At 40.9% G+C, this 23,314-nt stretch overlaps 2 protein-coding genes across 2 annotated transcripts in view; both read left to right on the top strand.

Moving 5' to 3' along the window:
• LOC311044896 (uncharacterized protein) overlaps positions 1-16,249 on the top strand; it is a gene marked incomplete at its 5' end in the record, with an annotated part of 30,639 nt that extends 14,390 nt beyond the window's left edge. The window contains 8 exons of the mRNA XM_084056706.1: positions 10,580-10,741; positions 12,639-12,665; positions 13,625-13,795; positions 14,528-14,676; positions 15,022-15,117; positions 15,204-15,282; positions 15,387-15,550; positions 16,013-16,249. Of these exons, the coding sequence (XP_083912832.1) occupies positions 10,580-10,741; positions 12,639-12,665; positions 13,625-13,795; positions 14,528-14,676; positions 15,022-15,117; positions 15,204-15,282; positions 15,387-15,550; positions 16,013-16,186 (1,022 nt within the window). The 3' untranslated portion in view covers positions 16,187-16,249. The remainder of the gene's footprint in view (positions 1-10,579; positions 10,742-12,638; positions 12,666-13,624; positions 13,796-14,527; positions 14,677-15,021; positions 15,118-15,203; positions 15,283-15,386; positions 15,551-16,012) is intronic.
• Positions 1-23,314, top strand: part of LOC311044763 (carbonic anhydrase 4-like) — a 137,315-nt gene that overhangs the window by 41,576 nt on the left and 72,425 nt on the right. The gene's annotated exons all lie outside the window — the stretch shown is intronic.

The raw sequence follows: 23,314 nt of genomic DNA, 5'->3' as shown, positions 1-23,314 counted from the left end.
CACCGCTCTCCCCTGAGACAATAAAATGGTACCATATTAGGTCTATAATGAACATTAGGACCCATTAAATGAAGATGAGTTGAAAATGGGTGAAGTAGGTAAAAGCAAGTACTCCAGTAGGCTACACATTTGCAGAGCAAATTTCACTTGTAGTTGAGTAATATTTGACCAGGAGTATCCAGGAGTTGAGTACTTGTGTTACAATCCCTTAGTCTAGGAGTGAAGGATTGCGACATAAAGTTGGTGTGTGAAAATGAGCTTTATTGTTTTGACCTTTTTGTTGCCGATTGCTGACAGAGTGACTGAATATATATAGACAAGTACATTACACTTAACTTTAAATTATATAAACTTTGTAAAGGGACCACCGTGCAGAAAATCAATAAAGAAATATAGCTGCAAGCAGCGATAATACGGGGCCAGTGAATAGAGAGAGAGAGAGACATGGAAACGGAATAGATTGAAGAGAGAGAGAGTGACATGGAAACAATAGATTGATGAGAGAGAGAGATGGAAACATAATGGTTTGATTGGACATCTCAACCTACTGCCATTAACAGGATTCGAACTCTCAACCTTCAGACTAATAGGCTGCAACACTACCTATAGTGCTATAGCTTTGTCCGGGCTGATATTGTCTGTTGAAGATCATAAACTCTTGCCTTCTTTCATGAACCAAGCCCCTGTTTCACTAACACTAAGATCACTCGTTCACAAACCATTTACCAATGAAGAAATTGTACATCTCCTCAGAACCAAAACTAGTGAAAGTAGCCGATCTACAAGCTCACAAACCATGAAAAGTTGTGAGATTGTAGATCAGCTATTTTCAGAATGAAGTATGTCATACGTTGAAAAAACGTACTCTCAAATAAGCATTTCAGGTTATTTTTACCATTTGCACATGTATTCATTGATACAGTCATGTTGTTTGCAATTCAACTTAAATTAAGTCTGCATCAAGTGAGGCTTGAACTGGCGACCTTGAGATTGTGAGGCATTCATTTAAGGGAGACGCCATTGGCCCAACAGACAAGTAACTGTGAAAAAGGAGATCAGACAGATGATACAGTTTCACACAAATAGCTGAAAAATCCTGGGTTTAAGTGTTTTTCAAACTGCTCAAAATTGCGGACAATCTAAGGGCGGAGCTTAATGGTCAAATCGATACATGTGTTCCTCATGAGTCAAGGCACATGTGTAAGCAAGTTTCACGACTTTCGGCCAAACGAGGCATGACTTATGCCTGTTTAAAGTCTGCCTTTTCAAAAAATTGCTATAGCGCCCCCTTTTGGCCAATTGGAGTGAGATTGGTTTCAGTGATATTTGGAATGACCCAGTACATTTCTGCCAAGTTTCAAAGAAATGTGAGTCTGCATGAATGTTTTAGGCACAGATGAATAATTTTCATAAAACTGTAATAGTTAAAATCTATCTCCTCCTGGGAGTTTTGAGCAATCTGCACGAAACATTTTACACATGAACTTTGGACCACTGCCTACAAAAATTTCCAACGGATTTTCCATAAGTGAAAAAATGCAGAAGTTAGGAGCCAATGACTGTTTTTCATATAATTCAAAATGGTGGGCGATCTAAAGGTCAGAGGTCAAAAGTCAGACCACGAAAGTTGTCGGGCATGAAGAGACGCATGTGTGTATCGAAGTTTCATGGTTGTAGGTCAAACACGGCATGAGTTGTACCTGTTCAAAGTTGGCACTTTCAATTGAGTGCTATAGCGCCACCCTTTGACGAATGAGTGTGAGAATTATTTCTTGGTAGTTTTTCATGAGCATCTACCATATGGCCGCGTTTCGTAAAAAGCGTATGCACGGTTAAGCCAGAACTGGCAAAAACAAGTATTTTTCAAACTGCTCAAAATTGCGGAAAATCTAAGGGCGGAGCTTAATGGTCAAATCGATACGTGTGTTCCTCATGAGTCAAGGCACATGTGTAAGCAAGTTTCACGACTTTCGGCCAAACGAGGCATGACTTATGCCTGTTTAAAGTCTGCCTTTTCAAAAAATTGCTATAGCGCCCCCTTTTGGCCAATTGGAGTAAGATTGGTTTCAGTGATATTTGGAATGACCCTCTACATTTCTGCAAAGTTTCAAAGAAATGTGAGTCTGCATGTATGTTTTAGGCACAGATGAATAATTTTCATAAAACTGTAATAGTTAAAATCTATCTCCTCCTGGGATTTTTGAGCAATCTGCACGAAACGTTTCACACTTGAACTTTGGACCACTTTCTACAAAAATTTCCAACGGATTTTCCATAAGTGAAAAAATGCAGAAGTTAGGAGCCGATGACTGTTTTTCATATAATTCAAAATGGTGGGAGATCTAAAGGTCAGAGGTCAAAAGTCAGAGTGTGAAAGTTGTTCAGCATGAGGAGACGCATATGTATATCCAAGTTTCATGGCTGTAGGTCAAACAGGGCATGAGTTGTACCTGGTCAAAGTTGGCATTTTCAATTGAGTGCTATAGCGCCACCTTTGGACAAAAGATTGTGAGAATTATTTTTTGATCGTTTTTCATGACCATCTACCATATGGCCGAGTTTCGTAAAAACCGACTGCACGGTTCAGCCAGAACTGCGAAAAGTGGCAGAAGAAGAAGAAGAAGAAGAAGAAGTGACAGAATAATGCGAATAACAATACGTGTCCAGAGCAGAGCTCTGGCCCCGTAAATATAAGATGCTTAGCTATTCTTTGGAAACCCCTAACTAACCTAATCTCTATTAAATCAAAATTACATCAACTCCCTAATCTAATCTAATTTCCCTAATCTAAACTGAAGAAAAAAACAATACAGGTACAATAAACAGGCACTGGTGTCCAACACAAAACACAACAGAGTTGTGTGCAGAAGTACTTTTAACACTTATTTTTTACTCAATGCTACTTAAGCAAGTTCATTCACAGCAGGGTGCAACTCACAGGTTTATACATGATACTGAGGGGGTGCCAAATTTTTAGTCCCCCAGAGTATTGACTTTTGATACTTTCAGTAGGACAGCATGTAACCGCACTGATCGCATGTTACACACTGCCAATGTGCACAGCTGTTGACAGCTATTTTATAATGACAGGCGTCCTCTTGATTGGTCCAATCTGATGGATGTCACCTCCTCCTCAGCCAGGTCTCCTCCCACATCCACATAGGCCCTGAGCTGATAAGCAGGAGTCAGTGGAACTGCCATTTATAGTACTACATACAAGAATATAACCATAAAGAAAATAACCCTCGGATGTAACAACTAGACTACTTTGTCCACCACTGTCACATAGTAGGCTATGGCTGCTCACTCAACAATGTTGTTAGTGCAACTATAGTTAAAGAACTCTTCAGCTCTACGTCAATATTGCAGCCACCTCATAGACAAAAACTAAATAATAGGATATAGATGTAATGTTGTGAATTTAATCAATTTATAGTTTTATTCTGCACTGAACCTGCTCACAGCATGAAATGACTGCAGTAAAACATTAACATTTGGAGTGCTGACTGTTATCTTAAAGGTTTCATGACGTTCAGTTTTACCACACATTAAAAGTCTTTGTCATGGTCCTTCAAACGTGTATAGAAAGTTTTAACAAAAAATTCCACTCCATTGATCCATGGCAGGTGTTTTTCTCTCACATTTCTAAAGCCTTTTCAACTGCAATGAAAAAATAAATCTTTGCCTGCGGGTGTCGCTGGTGAGGGAGTTTGCCTGTCAATCATCGCCTCTGCTCCGCCCCCCCCCCCCCAAAGGAAAGGATAGGGGAGGGGAGGGGCAAGGAGGAGAGTGGGCGGGATTAATCGACAGTGACCTCACTGTCGAAGGGCCAAGCTCAGATTACTTTTCAGCCTAATTATTCAGAAAACCCCAGACCACAGAAAATCCACTGAATGTTCAAAGTTCAGATTTTTTGGGTGTAATTGAGGTCATAAAACCCCCCAAAAAACATAAAAAAAAAAAAAAAGTGAAAATGAATGTCACAGAACCTTTAATGATGTATCACAACTGAGCAGTGTGACAGCTGAGATTCTATTGTGTATTGTACACATCAATTCTCTCTCTACGTCCTGCGTGTCTGGAGGATGTTGGGTCTTTTGAGCCAACGTGTATTCTCAGAATCCCTTCGTTTTCACACTCGAGTGTGAAATGTGTCTGTCTGTGTCCCTCATTCACAGAACCGGTTTTCTACGTCATGACATAAGCACACAATATAAACACCATGTCCTGGCCTCGTTCTCTTCATTTTCGATTCTTGAGACAGCAGAGAGACAGCAATGGCACCAGCGTAAAAAAAAAGGTTTGTCCAGAGCAAACTCATCGACGCGAGGAACTAGTTGCAGTTTGTATTCGATTCATGGAGGATGGAGGACTCATCAAAGAGCGGGCAGTGGAATTTATTGACACCGCGGATTTGACTGCACGGTGCATCACAAAGCGCTCCTAAAAGAAACCTTTCCGAGCGCACTTTATGTACACTGCAATTCTCACTGGCTAAATGTAGTGCTTTGCACTCTGTAGCCAAAGCATCCCTGGATATTAGCAATACATTGCCAGCTTTGTTTTTGTGTATCAAGTGTTTCCCCCCCTTTTCTCTCTCATGTACATTATATCTGACTGGCGCAGTGATATGCTTGTGGTTCAAGAAAGTACAAAATAAAATTATTTGAGTCGTTGTCATGGTTATTTACCAATCATCTACCAACTATTGTAGGCTACCTATGTCTAAGCTAAAAACATAAATATGTAGGTCGCCTACATACTTTGGTAATTTCTGGTTATTTGAGGGGGGGGGGGGGGGGGCTGGGGGCCTACCATGTATTTGCCTGGCCTTACTCATAAAGAGATCCTGCGTCCGCCACTGTCTACCACGCCAGCAATGGACCCTGCTGAACCTTCTACGCACTGGGGTCGACTGCTTCAAATCGGCTACGAAGAAGTAGGGCCTGGCGGACATCACAGCATGCAAGTGCGGAGAGCTTGAGCGAACAGCTGTCACCTGCGTAGACCACCTTCAGAGGCCGGCCTCTTCCGAGTGGGACCAGAGACTGCATCCACATCTTAACTAATCCATGAGTCCATTTGTTTTGCCCATAGTAGCCTAACTTCTGACAGGCAAGGCCAAGACACTCTTGTCTTTGTGAGAGTAGCAAACTTTGAGTCCGAATCTCAGGCTTTTATTTTGCCATATGAACTTGACATGTATGTCTATACAGGAATATGATTGTATACATACTGGGACAGAAAAGCTGTGAAAGATTTAAAAAGAAACAGCCACGGCAATACATTCATCCTGATAGTTTCAACCTGCCAACCAAATCCCTTTTGACCTGAGAAATGTGTTAAATGAGGTGACGGGGTGCGCCCCGAGGCTTGCTGAAGTCTCAAGTGTAAGTCTCTGTCACATTTGGAGGAGAGAAGAGTGTGCGGACTCCTCTCTCATCCACATGTGCTGCTTTTTGTCCATGCATCCAGGTCACAACACAGCTAACATCACACAGATGCCAGTCTACAAACAAAAACATTGGTATTCAATCTCTAAATCTGGATTGTGATTTACGTGTCTCGGTTACATAACTCAGATAACATAGGATTTTTATCTGAGTATGCAAGGTTATTTGGGCTTGGTCGGAACACCCCCTTAACACCCTCCCACAATGAAGAAATATAAAAAGATGAATAAATATGTAAATGTAATGATTCTGTTTGCAACAGAATTAGACAGTGGCCAAATCATTTTACATAAAGAATGAATGAGACATTGTTATGTGTTACTTCAATAATAAGATATTTACGGGGCCAGAGCTCAGCTCTGGACCTGTTTTGTTATTGGCATTATTCTGTCACTTCTGCCACTTTTCGCAGTTCTGGCTGAACCGTGCTGTCGCTTTTTACGAAACTCGGCCATATGGTAGATGGTCATGAAAAACGATCAAGAAATAATTCTCACAATCTTTCGTCAAAAGGTGGCGCTATAGCACTCAATAGAAAATGCCAACTTTGAACAGGTACAACTCATGCCCTGTTTGACCTACAGCCATGAAACTTGGATACACATATGCGTCTCCTCATGCTGAACAACTTTCACCCTCTGACTTTTGACCTCTGACCTTTAGATCTCCCACCATTTTGAATTATATGAATAACAGTCATTGGCTCCTAACTTCTGCATTTTTTCACTTATGGAAAATCCGCTGCCAAGGTGTTGTCGGCATAGGTCCAAAGTTCAAGTGTTAAACGTTTCGTGCAGATTGCTCAAAAATCCCAGGAGGAGATAGATTTTAACTATTACAGTTTTATGGAAATTATTCATCTGCCCCTAACACATACATGCAGACTCACATTTCTTTGAAACTTTGCAGAAAGGTTGAGGGTCATTCCAAATATCACTGAAACCAATCTTACTCCAATTGGCCAAAGGGGGGCGCTATAGCAATTTTTTGAAAATGAAAACTTTAAACAGGCATAAGTCATGCCTCGTTTGGCCGAAAGTCGTGTAACTTGGTTAAACTTGTGCCTTGACTCATGAGGAACACATGTATCGCTTTGACCAGTAAGCTCCGCCCTTAGATTGTCCGCAATTTTGAGCAGTTTGAAAAACACTTGTTTTTGGCAGCTCTGGCTTAACCGTGCATACGCTTTTTACGAAACTCGGCCATATGGTAGATGGTCATGAAAAACTATCAAGAAATAATTCTCACACTCATCCGTCAAAGGGTGGCGCTATAGCACTCAATTGAAAGTGCCAACTTCGAACAGGTACAATTCATGCCCTGTTTGACCTACAACCATGAAACTTCGATAGACACATGCCTCTCTTCATGCCCGACAACTTTTGTGGTCTGACTTTTGACCTCTGACCTTTAGATCTCCCACCATTTTGAATTATATGAAAAACAGTCATTGGCTCCTAACTTCTGCATTTTTTCACTTATGGAAAATCCGCTCCCATCATTATGTCGGCAGAGGTCCAAAGTTCATGTGTAAAGAATTTTGTGCAAATTGCTCAAAAATCCCAGGATTCCATAGATTTTAACTATTGCAGTTTTATGAAAATTATTCATCTGCCCCTAACACATACATGCAGACTCACATTTCTTTGACATTTTGCAGTAATGTAGAGAGTCATTCCAAATATCACTGAAACCAATCTCACTCCAATTGGCCAAAGGGGGGCGCTATAGCAATTTTTTGAAAATGCAAACTTTAAACAGGCATAAGTCATGCTTCGTTTGGCCGAAAGTCGTGAAACTTGCTTACACTTGTGCCTTGACTCATGAGGAACACATCTATCGCTTTGACCAGTAAGCTCCGCCCTTAGATTGTCCGCAATTTTGAGCAGTTTGAAAAACGCTTAAACCCAGGATTGTTCAGCTATTTGCGTGAAACTGTATCATCTGTGTGATCTCCTTTTTCACAGTTCCTTGTCTGTTGGTCCAATGGCGTCTCCCTTAAATGAGTGCCTCACAATCTCAAGGTCGCCAGTTCAAGTCTCACTTGGTGCAGACTTAATTTAAGTTGAATTGCAAACAACATGACTGTATCAATGAATACATGTGCAAATGGTAAAGATAACCTGAAATGCTTATTTGAGAGTACGTTTTTTCAATGTATTTTCATTCTGAAAATAGCCGATCTACAATCTCAAAACATTTCAGATAGCAACGTGTTTCTGAGCTTGTAGATCGGCTGCTTTCACTGTTTTCGGTTGCGAGGAGACATACAATTTCTCTATTGGTAAATGGTTTGTGAACGAGTGATCTTAGTGTTGGCTTGGTTCATGACAGAAGGCAAGAGTTTATGATCTTCAACAGACAACATCAACGTTGCAGCCTATTAGTCCGAAGGTTGAGAATTCGATTCCTTTTAATGGCAATAGGTTGAGATGTCCAATCAATCCATTCTGTTTCGATCTCTCTCTCTCATCAATCTATTCCGTTTCCATGTCTCTCTTCAATCTATTCCGTTTCCATGTCTCTCTCTCTCTCTCTCTCTCTCTCTCTCTCTCTCTCTCTCTCTCTCTCTCTCTCTCTCACTGGCCCCGTATTATCGCTGCTTGCAGCTATATTTTGATTGTACTTCTTTTAGTCCTATTATGAGAGTTATTAAAACATTATAATCCTTTATCTCAATGCGCTGTCGGACTAACGTATTGCACCCGTTGCAATGACCTGCACTACAATACTTCACCATTATGTTGCGCTATGATGAAATAAACCCATTAAATTTAACAATGTGTAGGTTCCGTAATGCAATTCCAATTGTGACAGCTGTGAGTTTCACCCGGTGAAGGAATGGCGGTATCGGCCACGCCCCGAAATACCTGTATGTGTGTCTCAAAGAAGAAGAACAAACAAAACAAGAAACAAAAACAAGAAAAACAAAAACAAAAACAAAAAAGAAATCACACCCAGTGTGAAGAGAGTGGTGCCTTTGAAGTAGTGTAACTGGTTGCATCCTTGGTTGCAGCTTGACGGACGGACGGACGGACCCACGCACACGGTCAAGTGTAGGAGTGGCTGGCACCACTCAAAAACAACAGAAACCTAATATCGTAGATTATGAAAACAAACAAACAGAAATGGCAGAAAAAGAGACATCTAGAACAGAAGTTCTGTTGAGTTCAGTTACCCTATACTGTTTGGCCTGGCCTCTAACTGTCTGACATATAGAGCGCCCCCATCTTGTTGGACAACCGCCAATGCCTCCATAAAAGGGAAAGTATATGAGAAGGACGAGAGGAAAGTTGTAAATGAAGATGGGAACTTGTGATAAGATTGTTCTGGTGTACCAGGGTCAGATTGAATCTAAATGTTAAAGTGGGTAATGAGAGGCTGCCACTAGTGCCAGTACTTAAAAAAAATGTTAGTTGAGCCCCTGATTGTAAATTTGATTTTTTTTTCCAGTTTCAAAAAGAGCATGACATCTTGTAGCCAAGATGAGGTTGGTGGTGGTATGCTATACCTTTCCAATGGAACAACAACAGCAGAATGAGATCACCGGCTTCATTGCTTAGAGGTAATGGTATACGTCAGGGGTTCCAAAGATGGCTATCTGGCCAGATGAGGTTCCATTGATGTGTAATACCTCAGAGATTGTAGCGAAAAAGTGTTCCCAGAAATGTGAGAGCTTAAGGGACATGTCCAACAGTCCAAAACATGTGGGACAATGTCCCATGGTGACTGGTGACACTTGTCACGTGAAGTATGTTCGTTCTGGGAACAATTTTGAGTCTATCTTTGCTGTAATGAGCCTGATGTATTACTTTGAACTGGATTAAGGAGAGTCTTGCACAGGAAGAAGAGGAGTTGATGGCTTTGAGTGCCTCTGCCCAATATTGGTCTGAAAGGGTGATTCCCAGTTCTGATTCCCAGTCGGATTTGATTTTATGCAGTCCTGGATCATTCTCGGCTGAGATAAGATTGTAAAAAGATGACTAGTTAAAGGGATTTTAATGGTATATTAACATATTTTTCTGGGAACCAACGGCTTTATCTGATAACTGGACTTCTGAGATACAATATAGATGGGGTCAGGTTAACTTATTTTTTAAACATTTTTAAATTGGTCATTTTAATACAATGACCAGGTTTTGACAAAACAAACTCGGTGGCCTCATGTTCTCTCACAAAACATAGTAGGCTATATATCTCTCACATATAGACAATCTGTAATCATCCAATGTGACTTAACAACTAGGTTAATTTAGACAGTTACACTCAGCTGGTTAAAACATTCCAAACAGATACCCCCCCCCCCCCCCCCCCGCCCCCCCAACAGTATATGACTACATGAAAAACTTGTTTGCTTATCTGTTTTTTTTTACCTGAATAAATACTTAGAATAGGGGTGGAAAGGTAAAGAGGCGGGCTCAAGCTCTCTGCTGAACTTATATAAAAGAGAGGAGCTGATGCTTCCCCAGGGAGAACTTAAGGTGACAACAGCTGTTTTGTGAAGGTAAGAAACGTTTATTTTCTGGTCGTTTTTTTAATTGCCGTTTTCCCGTTACATTTTTAGGCTAAGTTAAAAATGTGCTATTAGCCTAATATAGCAGCTGCACCATAGCTACATTTTTGACAATTTGATCAAAAACAGTGACTGCATGCCCCACGCTGTTCTTGTAAATGGATTGATTGATTGATTGATTGATTGATTGAATACAGTTTACAAAAAAAGGTACAGATTTATACAAAAGGATGCTTTTTTGAGGTATTTTTTACTTTAGTGGAGTATTTCCAATTTTCAATACTTTTACTTCTACTCCACTACATCGGAAAGGAAAATATTGTACTTTTACTTAGTTTTTAGATTTAGATTTGTACTACTAAACACATTAACCACTTAAGGTCCATATTTCTGCTATTTGAAAGCTCACAATGTATTTATTTTCAAAAGATTTGTATACATTTGAAAACTTGTGACACTGGGACATTCTGCATAATGAGCAGCCTACGTTCTACTTTAAGTACATTTTGATACCAATACTTTTGTGCTTTTACTTAAGTACATTTTTAATTCCGGACTTTTACTTGTAATAGAGTATTTCTACATTGCTGCGGTATTGATACTTTTACTTAAGTAAAAAATGTGAGTAGCCAACTTTTTCCACCAGCGGTGAATTGCAGCATGTCACTCACAGCTCTCTGTCCGTTTCTGCAGATGAAGTGTCTCCTTGTGTTGGTTGCTTGCGCTCTGTTTCCTACCTGGGTGATAGGCCGTAAAAAATCTTCCACCTCAGTCAGTAAGTATTTGCTTTTATTTGGAAGTAATTTACATTTGCTCTTTTTCTTTTAGATAGTAATGATTTAGTTTTACTCGTGCGCATGGACTATCGATTATGGCCATATTGCTGTGATGTAACTAAGTACATTTACTCAAGTAGTACTTATATAAGTACAATTTTCAGGCATTTTTACTGTACTGGAGGATTTCCAGTCGTGTAAAGTAACTAAGTAAAAGTACTGTAGGCCTACTTAAGTACAATTCTGAGGTATTTTGTTTACTTTACTGGAGAATTTCCAATTTCCAGGACTTTTACTTCTACTCCACTACACCTCAGAGAATAATATTTTACTTTTACTCTATTACAATTATTTGAAAACTTTAGTTGCTAGTTTCTTTGTAGATTTTGATTATTATTACGAAACATACAGTAGGCCTAACCACATTTTATACATTTGAAAGCTATTGTGAAACGGGACATTCTACGTAATGAGTACTTTCTACTTTTGCATTTTCATACCAATACCTTTGTACTTTTATTTGAGTAAATGTTGTATTCCGGACTTTTACTTATAACAGTATTTCTACATTGCCGTATTGATACTTTTACTTTAAGTAAAACATTTGAGTAGGCTACTTTTTCCACCACTGACGTATTATAGTATAATGTAACATTGAGACTGGATGCACAGGTGATTGTTTCATGCAATCAATTCTCAACCTGTTGTTTCGGGGTGCGCTGGTTTCAGCACACCCCAACCCCCTCTTGTAAGATAAGATAAGATAAGATAAGATGTTTATTTGTCATTGCATGATCAACATACAGCGAAATGTCGTTTAGTGCATCCATAACAACAACAGCATCAGCAACAAAGTGAAAAAAGAATACATATAAGATATAAAACACTGCTCGAGCAATAAAAAACCCCTTAGTCTGTTTGATATGTCAGTCAGTTCAGTCCATAGTCACCTGTCAAAATTCATAAAATTCATAAAATTCATACGAAGGGCATCCATAATGCATATATTAGAGATACATTAAAATAAGATATAATATATATAAAAAGGCAACAGCTCACACAAATTGTTCATGTGTGTGTGTGTGTGCGCGTACGTGCACGTGGCTGCGCGCGCGCATGCGAGTCCAGCAGCACTTTCACAGCCTTCGGAAAGAAACTGTTTGACAGCCTGTTGGTTTTGGCCTTAATGACCTTCATCCTGCCCGAAGGAAGGGTCTGAAGCAGGTGGTGTCCAGGATGTGAAGGGTCCCTGAAGATCTTTAAGGCCCTGTTTTGGAGACGGTTTGAGTGAATGTCACTCAGGCGTGGAAGCGGAGAACCGATAATCCATTGCGCCGTTTTAGTCACCCGCTGCAGGTCCTTCCTCTCTGCATCAGTGCAGCTGGAATACCAGACTGTGCAGGCATAAGTCAGTATACTCTCGATGGTCGAACGGTAGAAATTGATAAGCAGGTTTTGTGGAAGTCCACTGCGCTTCAGTTTCCTCAGAAAGAAGAGGCGTTTCTGGGCCTTTTTGACCAGGTTTGAGGTGTTGAGGCTCCAGGTCAAGTCCTCCGAAATATGCACTCCGAGGAATTTAAAAGTGGAGACCCTCTCAACCTCCTCCCCCCCGATGCTAAGACAACTGTGACTAGGTTTTTCCCTCCTGCAATCCATGATTATCTCTTTAGTCTTTTTTGTATTCAAGCTCAGGTCATTGTCCTTGCACCAGACAGACAGTGCACTGACCTCCTCCCTGTATGCCAGTATCCCTGTATTGTGTGTTGGCTAGTGAGGCGCGCCCTAGCGAGACCTGATAGAATGGGTTTCATTTGGAGCCAGTATGACGTCGTCTGTTAAGGGGTCTAATAGGCTATTTATAACGATATTTTTTGTTGTTGTTATTTTCTCCCGCAGATTGGTGTTACCATCTTGCAGAATGCAGTAAGTCCATTGCGCATCATTTTCCTCTAAATACTCAAACTTTAGGCTATATCAAGGAAGGAGGACTTGGGGTCTTACACTCATCATCACCATATGCCAGTATTTTTGCTCTTGTATTTTATATATGTATATATATATAAAATATATGTTTTATAGCCGATCTACAACCTCACAACGTGTTTGCATCGTGGCACGTTGTGAGCGTGTAGATCCACTATGTTCACATAGCCAATGTATATAGGGTCAAATTGGTTAAACTGATTTTGATGCTGTATAGGCCTGATATATGCTGTTTATCAATTAATTTTACCATGGGGACCCCCAGGAACCCACTCAATGACCCCTGGGGATCCCCAGTCAGACCACAATTTGAGAACCACAACTGTAGATCCTGATATATTTTTTAACCACTTATAACCCCAGCATTCGTATTGTGGTGAAAGCTTTCGCTGAAAATAGCAGATCGACAATAGGCTCTATGCACAGCAGCCATATTGGAAAGAAATTGGGCCTGTTCTTAATTCCTTCACAGGTGTTACCAATGATACTAATGAAGGCTCTGTTCCATTCTGGTCAGGGTGCTGATATCGTGCATGTTGGCTCACTAGAAACACTCCATTTTGGTTCCCAAATATGGTGGGTGTGTAACTCTGAGAGTTATGGGGGTCCTTGAAAATAAGACAACCACTATGCCACACTAAATGGAACAGAGCCTTAATTAGTATCATTGGTAACACCTGTGAAGGAAGTAAGGAAGGGGCCCAATTCATTCCCAATATGGCCACTGTGCATAGAGCCTATTGACATCGATTCAGGGAAAGCTTTCCCCACAATAACAGAAAACAGACAAGACACTAGCATAGAGCCGTGAGGGACTCCGTTCAACCATATGGGGTTTAAGTGGTTAATCCCGCTATGCTGCTTGACTAATTGAAACTCTTGTGCTTGTGCTCTTTCAGACTATACGACTTGGCCGACCATTGCTGAGGAGCATTGCAACGGTTCCAGGCAGTCTCCCATTGACATCGTCTCGGCATCGGCCACCGGCGACTCCAATCTGGGAGCCTTCACCTTCACCAATTATGGCATCAACTCGTCAATGACAAACGCCTCCAACACCGGCAAAACAAGTGAGCGGCAGCTTTAGGGACCGTTTTGTTGCTGTCAAGCAACCTCTTATCTCCATATTTGAATGTCTTGTGTGTCTTTTGGTAAATTAACGCCCTACTTGATCATACTACACAGCGTCACACAAAAGCATTAAAAGCAGCATATCTACAAATTCGAAATGTGCGTTTTGAGCTTGTCAATCTGCTACTTTTGCTATTTTTGAATTTGAATCCAGAAAAGTAACAGTTTTGGACATATTGAGGTTTCCACTCGACAGAGATGTTTTTTTATCAGTTACTTATGTTTTTTTTATTTTTATAATAGCAAAGTAACTGAAGCTGTCAAATAACCGTATTGGAGTAAAAAGTACAATATTTACCTCTGAGATGTGGAAAGTAAAACATACCTCAACATCTTACTTATGTACAGTACTTTAATTACTGTGTAATGACCATAGAGCCTATGGTCATTGGGCTAAATTGTTATTGTTGGAGAACAGAACACACAATGCTTACTCTCCTGTATTTCCCTTACTTAATTCCTCATTTGAGGATTACATAATGGGTCAGAGGATATTTAGGGATGGATCTGGTCCCCTCCCCTAAGTGTCTTCAATCCATTCTGTACAGTGTACACATACAGTACCTGCCAATTACCTTCCTCTTGTATGCTTTGAATGTTGTCTGTTCAACAGAATGACACTGTACAAGATGTTAATACATTTCCTGTCCTCCCCCCCACCCCCCAACCAGTCAAAGTAGAACTTTCTAGTGGGGTCAGAATTTCAGGAGGTGGTCTACCTGAGGCCTATGACAGCCTGCAGTTCCACTTGCATTGGGGCAACGGCTCTACAATGGGCGGCTCCGAGCACACTGTGGACGGCAAGCGCTACGCCATGGAGGTATGTACATTTGACTCATATATTTGGCAAATTGCAAAGTTTAAAATGAATGCATACTATTTTTTAAATTTTAATTTTGTACAAATGTTGATATTTATGTCAAATCATATTTATGTATTGTGGTGTCCAGGTAGCTCGGTCGGTAGAGCACTTGCCTTTGAACTACAAGTTTCTGGCTTTGATCCCGGACACTATACCAACTCATTATAATGTGAATAGCACTCAGCGATCCATCTCCCAGTGCTCTGGTGCATTGTAAAGCGAATGGACTCGTCCTTGTTCTTGGCAGATAAGCACAATAAACCACTCTGACCTTACTTATTTCTTAATTTCCCTCCCTCTTAGTTGCACATTGTAAATGCCAAGGCCTCATACAATGGGGATACAGGACTTGCTGTCCAGGACTCCACAGGGCTTGCTGCTCTTGGGTTCTTCATTGAGGTAAAGAAGGGGATTCACATTAACATCAGATGTTAAAAACGTGACCTGACACATGTGGTAATACAGTGTTTACTGCGTTTTTACAGGCAATGACAGGTAACGAAACTGCCTCACCTGCAAGCTGGAAAACCTTGACCAACTACTTGTCCAACATAACAAAGAAAGGTAAGCATTTGTTTTTTCATAATTTCCCTTCAAATTTGACCTTTTAATGAATTCAATGAAGGATTAGCTGCAGTTCCTTTACCAGTCAGTGCATCTGTCTACAGACGATAAGGTAGCAATTGCCGCTGGCGTTTCCCTGGATGATCTGTTAAGTGGAGTGGATCGTACCAAGTACTACCGCTACCTCGGCTCATTGACGACACCCTCGTGTAATGAAGCTGTAGTTTGGACTGTGTTCAAGGACCCAATCAAAGTCAGCAAAGATCTGGTGAGTTTGATTTGACATGAATGCAACCGTTTTGAAATCATGACATAATGTTACAGCTCTGATAGGAGGTTCTGTGGTTCACCTTTTCCAAAAATAATGTCTCCTAACGGGACCCATCTTTGGGATGCAGACCCATTTTAATGGGTCACGAGTAAATATCATTTTTTTCGTGTCCTAATTAGTTTATTCGTTGATTTATTTATTCAATGTTTATTTCAAAAGATCTTCAAAAAAACATTTTAAAAAATCAGAAATGAAAAGAAAATTCAAACATTTAAAAATAAAAAACATAATTTAAGATCTTAAAAACTTTTAAGAAGTAGTGAAAATAGCAGATCTATAATGCGACACGTTGTGATCTTATAGATTGGCTATTTTCACTAGTTTGGCTACCAGGGAGATAGCAAATTTCTCTTTTGGGTCTCGGGCTAAGTAGTTGATAAACTGGTGTCTTCTCTGCAGATTAACCTCTTCAGCACCACGCTGCATGTTGGCGACGACAACTCAGAGCTGATGACCAACGTCTTCAGAGGCATTCAGGCGGCCCAGCCAGTGACAACCCAGACAAGTGGATCATCCAAAACGTGTTTCTCTCTAGGCCTCATGGCTCTTTGCCTACTGATCAGGGCTGCTTAGAGCTATAGGCGGTAACCTCATCATTTTAAAATCAACTGCCACCTGTGACATTGTTGTTGAACACCAATAGGCTCTATGCACAGCAGCCATATTGGGAATGAATTGGGCCCCTTCCTTACTTCCTTCACAGGTGTTACCAATGATACTAATTAAAGCTCTGTTCCATTTAGTGTGGCATAGTGGTTGTCTTATTTTCAAGGATCCCCATAACTCTGAGAGTGTACAAATGGAACCAAATGATTTGTACACTCTCAGAGTTACACACCCACCATAAGGGGCCATTTGGGAACCAGAATGGAGTGTTTCTAGTGAGCCAACATGCACGATATCAGCACCCTGACCAGAATGGAACTGAGCCCTCATTAGTATCATTGGTAACACCTGTGAAGGAAGTAAGAAGAGGCCCAATTTCTTTCCAATATGGCTGCTGTGCAAAGAGCCTACCGGTGGAGGAAAACAGTTGTATTGCTACTATTTGCATACCCATCTCCCTTCTTTTTTTCCACGTCACCTGCTGACTTGTCCTCTAGAGGTTTGTATGACCCCCCCCCCCCCCACGCAACTGTACGATGCTCTTCTACGCATCACTGACCAGTGCTTCCTCTCAGCTTGAACCAGGGTGATCATTATTATGCCAAAATACTGGGTTTAGGCTGCTAGTCTGAGCATAAAATTAGATCACACTAGTCTGAACATAGCCTAAGGCTTAGATCACACACCTTGCTAGTTGTTATGTTTAGTCACACAGTAACTGAACAGCACGCACAAAGTAACATTAACGGATGCACCTCACAGGACCACTCCAGTGTAGAATAAGCATGGAAAGTGTATAGTTGAGCCTACAGGTTACAGTGTATTCCATCCATTCCTTGCAGAGCTTTGATTTTGTAGACATTGATTTGAAGCAGAATACTGTGGACAAACACACACCCATAATGTAATCCAGGTGATAATGAAGCAGCAGTGGTGAGAGCATTTAATTAAAAAAAACATTGTATTTATTTTTTTCATTTGTAAATGTTTCAAAACTACAGATTTTTTTGTAGGATTGTATTCATAGATATGTTGAATAAAATATGATATAGAACTCTGTGCCCAGTCAAATTCTTTGCTTTGATTTCCATTTGTGCCCTATAGTAACATCACATTTAATACATGTTGTTGCACTTTTCCATGTGGATTTGAGCCAGACACTTGATATGGGCTTGTCAGAGGTGTTGGAGACTGGGGATAAAGACAACAGACAAATTGTGCAATGTAATTTGTAACCCTTCAGATCACGCGTCTCCGCGCGTCTGTTGAATTGGTGAAATTAAGAGCAGACAAGACTTAAAATTAAGTGTATTTATTAATTAAGCAGTAAGTTAAAAATAATTACAGATTGAATATAGAAATGTACTTAACAGAGATCTCTGGGCTCCCACTAACTGTCCTTAACCGCAACAAGTTGCTTCGAGTTCAGTTCATGAGGTCTGAAGTCTCTATCTCTCCCTGGAGCCTACACTATATATGTCCTATACATGTTATAATAAAAAGTTGTCAATAGAAGTCGCTGTTGGTCCACCAGGTTTTGTTCTGGGAGATAGCACACAGAGTTCCGCTATGCAAGCGATAATATAAGCATATTTATCACAATAAATCTACTTCTAAGAATATCATACTAACAGAGCTATAACGATTTCATAGGGTAATAATGTCTTTTCTTTGGGTGTATATGTGAACAGCAATGAAACAACAGATTTAGGACACACATATGCCTATAGTCTAATACCAACTGCTAATAACTAAAGCTTTACAGGATATAAATTGCCATCAGAGGTTAGCCAAGTGTTCCCAAAACATTAGTTCAACAGATAGGAAATAAAAGCCTGTGTGTGTGTGTGTGTGTGTGTGTGTGTGTGTGTGTGTGTGTGTGTGTGTGTGTGTGTGTGTGTGTGTGTGTGTGTGTGTGTGTGTGTGTGTGTGTGTGTGTGTGTGTGTCAAAAGCAGGTGGATTATATTATAAGAATTGAAAAGTATATCCTGCACAGTGTTTATTCCAAAAGTGTATTCTGCCTAGTTTGGACTGATGGTGGGCTGATTCCATTCTTGGCTTTGCCATTGTTCATTTACTATAGTTTCATTGTTAAGTGATTTCTATCAGCATGCTTGAAGCCCTTGTGTTGTTCCATGGGAAGGTATTGGTACACGAGTGAATGGGACAAGCTTGCCAAGTGTTTCAAGTGTCCAACAATAGATAATAGAAGTGAATAAACATTACTATTCAAACATCTGCATCCATGATTAATAAAGGGACACTGATGCACTTTTAAAAGCATTTAAGGGATAAAACCCTCATGGCATGAATTCATTGGACAATTATTAATAGGTGCTCCAATGTAAAAGTAAAAATGATTGAGGTGGTGCCAACAGTGTTAATATTGAAAAAAGTATATGCAGTGTTTTTTCATTCTGTCTGAGTATTAAAGTGTGGGAAGATGGCAAACTAGACGCGTCGCAATTCTGGGAAATTGCAAAGTGTGGTTGCGCCGGCGCTGGTCGCAGGTCGCAGGCGGCCGCCGGGACGCGAGGAATACGCCGGGAGGATTACCGTCGGAGGCCGTGCGACGTGCGATTCGAATTCGGTGCCGATCGGATCCCACAGTGCAGACTGAGCCATTGGATAGACAGAATTGGATTTCATATGTGGTAAGTTATCATTCGTGACACGTGCCGCTTTGATTTGAGGAAATAGGCCCCTTCCACTAAAGACACAGGCCCCTCCCACAAATTTAGCGGGCCAATGACATCATGTCACTCCTGAGATCACTTGCTTTTCTTTTTGAGAGAACTGATCCCCCCAAAGATCATGTTTTTGCATCAAACGGTTACGTTTTGCGCATTTGTGGCGCCCCCTATGGATCAAAGTGGAAATGCTTTTGGGGATTCGTTGAGTAAACCACCCTCGACATGTGATTCAAATTTGGGATTGACCGGACGTTTCGTTTGTGATTTTTGGCATCCTTTGTAAAACGGGCGACTCCCACTAACTTTGGAAGCCAATTACGGACGAACAGTATAAGGACTATCAAAATGCCGTTTGGATATGTTTATTGCTAGGGTCAAGAGATCATGTGTACCGATTTTTGTGGGATTTGGAAAAAATCTGTAGGAAAAGGAGCAAAAAGTGTGTTTTAAAGAAAATTCAAAAAGGCGGAAAATCTATCCTGACGCAAATGGGCGTGGTCTATATGGGGAGTTGCGTTATGACCCAAGGAATCTGGGGGGGAAAAAGATTTTTATTCTACGGCCTACGGTTCAAGAGTTATAGGCCAAAGCGTAAAGTGGGCTGTTATAGCGCCACCATGTGGCCGAATGGTGTAATTATTTTGTGAATAATTTGGCAATAAACTATGAACCCTCCCTCCAAGTGTCGTAGCTGTAGCCCTTACGGTTTCCGAGAAAAAAATACTTGAATGGGAGTTTTCTCATTTTCCCATTAAAGTGGGTGAGTAAATTTAATGCACTAATACATCAATATCAATTAAAGTATGTAACCAATCTCTTAGCAAAGTACAAGCAAACGAGGCCCGGTGAAGCCGGTCAATTTGACATTTGGCACGAGTGCAGGAAAAATAAACTGTGGGAGAAATAGCGCGCCAAAATAAAGTTTATAGAATGAATAATAAAATCGGAAGAGTGCTAGTCAACCACACTAATAAAGAATAAAGATGATCTATTACTATAGTCTGGTTGAACCACACTAAGTAAAGTAAACATTAATACAGCCCTGCTGTAGTCCAGGGTGGCTTTCCTCTGACCTTCAACCAGCTAAAGGTCAAAGTAGATAATTATAAGAGAACATAAAGTAAACAATATAGCTGCAAGCAGCAATGAGCGGTTTTGAGAATAATGGCAGACTGGCAGACTGGCAGACTGTGGCAGACTGGCAGACTGTGACAGAGTGGCAGACTGGCAGACTGTGACAGAGTGGCAGACTGGCAGACTGGCAGACTGTGACAGACTGTGGCAGACTGGCAGACTGGCAGACTGTGACAGACTGTGGCAGACTGGCAGACAGACAGACAGTGACAGAGTGGCAGACTGGCAGACTGGCAGACTGTGACAGAGTGGCAGACTGGCAGACTGTGACAGAGTGGCAGACTGGCAGACTGGCAGACTGTGACAGAGTGGCAGACTCCAGAGAGAGAGAGAGAGAGAGAGAGAGAGAGAGAGAGAGAGAGAGAGAGAGAGGCAGTGAGAAAGAGAGGCAGTAAGAGATAGAGCGAGAGAGAAGAAGTGAACATGCATTAATTAACAAAGTCATGATTTTTGTTCAGTAAATTATATTTGGACCGGTTAAATTGGGGTTTGAACCAGGGACCTATAGACTTGTGGGTAGACAGTGTAAAGGATATGGATAATTCCAGGTCCGTTCATGAAAGTCCTTGCGGTCTTGTTTCCAATGAGGGCCTGTGAGCAATTAGGGGTTAAAGGAGGCATCCGGGCATTTTAAGTTGTATCTTTGATGTGTCTCAAATCACTCACCAGCGTAGGAACGGCCATTGACTGAGTCGAAGAATCCCCCTGTCGCACAGTCTCCAGACCGTGGACGGCTAATAACAGAACGAGCTAACGCTGGGGCTGCTTATCTCTCTGCATGGCAGCCCCAGGTTGCCAGGTCGGGAGAGAAACCGGCAACCAGCATTACTTCGTTCTGTTATTAGCCGTTAGCTTGTCGGAGTTTTAGCGCCTGTTACATTATCATGGGACTCAACAATGAGTACTAGAAGCAAAAAAACAGACTTTGCATTTGTTAAAATAGGCGAATTTGGGCTATTCTATCGGCTCCCATTTTGCCAACGGAGGGGGTCTGGAGACTGTGCGACAGGGGGATTCTTCGACTCAGTCAATGGCCGTTCCTACGCTGGTGAGTGATTTGAGACACATCAAAGATACAACTTAAAATGCCCGGATGCCTCCTTTAAGAGTCTTGCTCAGGGACAAATTTCATTTCATCGACACATTTGCTGGCCTGGAATCGTACCTGGGGCAACCAGGGCCTCTGGCTCCCTAGGTGGGCTCACTAACCACTCAGCTATGGCCACAGTGCAGACTGAGCCATTGGATAGACAGAATTGGATTTCATATGTGGTAAGTTATCATACAGCATGGGTTGCTTATTATATACATACAAGCTCATAACGCGTCACATTGTAGATCGGCTGTATGTGGTTACTGTAGGTGTTGTATTAATAATTACATCTGCAAAGTAACAAGTAACTAAAGCTGTCATCTGCTGTAATCTTAGTAGAGTAGAGTAGTAAAGTAAAAGTACCTAAAAATTGTACTGTGCATGTGGCAGGTGTGATTGGTGATGAGTGAGAGCAGGTGAGAGGGGTGGATCCAATCCATGGGAATAGGGGGAATTCCAAATGATGATCACCTCAACGCATTGTTGGGGACAGGGATCGAACCAGCGACCTATGGATTCACAGGCTGCCTCTCTTCTCATTGAGCTAAAGATATGGCCTCCCTGATGGTGTCTGTTGATATCTATAGGTTTTTCCGTCCTATAGGTTCTTCCGGTGTGAGATTGTAGATCAGCTATTTTCACAAGAAAGTATGTCATACATAAAAACAACTACTCTCAACAGCATTTCATGTTATTGTTTAAAAATTGCACATGTCTGAATTAACAGGGTCATGTTTTGTACAATGCAATTTAAATGTAAGTGTGTGGGGTTTGAACCATGAGTGGGGTTTGAACCATGGACCTCTTGGTTCAAACCCCACTTAAATGTAAGTGTGTGGGGTTTGAACCATGAGTGGGGTTTGAACCATGGACCTCTGGCACATGAGACTAACAGTGTATTGATCAAGCTATTCAATGCACAGCCTTAGTCAGTGAAAAAGGAGAATCCAACAAAACAAAACAAAAGAGGGAATGAAGTACATCATACATTGAAAATAACTACTCTCAATAAGCATTTCATTTATCAATTGCATGTTTATTCATTGATACAATCATGTTGTGTGCAATGCAATTGAGTTGAAGTCTGCATGACGTGGGATTTGAACCGGCGACTCTGCGGTATCAAGGCAGATGATTAAGCCATTGGGCCAACAGACCTGTACTAGTGAAAAGGGAGTTCACACACATGACACACTTTCCCGCAAATTGCTCAGAAATCCTTGGTTTAAATGTTTTTCAAACTGCTCAATATATTTCGGAATGGAAACTAGTGGAAAATAGTCGATCTACAAGCTCACAACGCGTTGCTATCTAAAAAGGTGTGAGATTGTAGATCGGCTATTTTCACAAGAAAGTATGTCATACATAAAAAACAACTACTCTCAAAAGCATTTCGTGTTATTGTCTAAACATTGCACATGTCTGAATTAACAGGGTCATGTTTTGTACAATGCAATTTAAATGTGAACTGTAATAAGTGGGATTTGAACCAGGGACCTTCGGCACATGAGACTCACACTCTACTGGTAGAGCTATCCAATACACAGCCTTAGACAGTGAAAAGGGAGAATCCAACAAAACAAAACAAAAGCGCGAATGAAGTACGTCATACATTGAAAATAACTAGTTTCAAGTATGCATTTCTCGTCATCTTTAACAATTGCACATGTATTCATTGATATAGTCATGTTGTGTGCAATGCAATTATAATGATGGTTTCAAGGCAGATGATTAAGCGATCAAGCTATTGAACCAACACACCTGAACCTGTGAAAAAGGGCCTCAAACATGTATTTGACACAGTTTCACGCAAATTGCTCAGAAATCCTGGATTTAAATGTTTTTCAAACTGCTCAAAATTGCAGACAATTTATGGGCAGAGCTTACTGGTCAAAGTGATACATGTGTTCCTCATGAGTCAAGGCACATGTGTAAGCAGGTTTAACGGCTGTCGGCCAAACGAGGCATGACTTTTGCCTGTTTAAAGTTTGCATTTTCAAAAAATTGCTATAGCGCCCCCCTTTGACCAATTGGAGTAAGATTGGTTTCAGTGATACTTGGAATGACCCTCTACAATATTGCAAAGTGTCAAACAAATGTGAGTCTGCATGTATGTGTTAGGGGCAGATGAATAATTGTCATAAAACTGCAATTTTCATTGGCTTATAAACGCT

Source organism: Gymnoscopelus microlampas (genome assembly GCF_963454915.1).
Source record: "Gymnoscopelus microlampas genome assembly, chromosome: 5".
In the NCBI taxonomy this organism is placed as follows: domain Eukaryota; kingdom Metazoa; phylum Chordata; class Actinopteri; order Myctophiformes; family Myctophidae; genus Gymnoscopelus; species Gymnoscopelus microlampas.
Note: the sequence above shows the minus strand (reverse complement) of the source record. Positions and strands in the feature narration are given on the sequence as shown.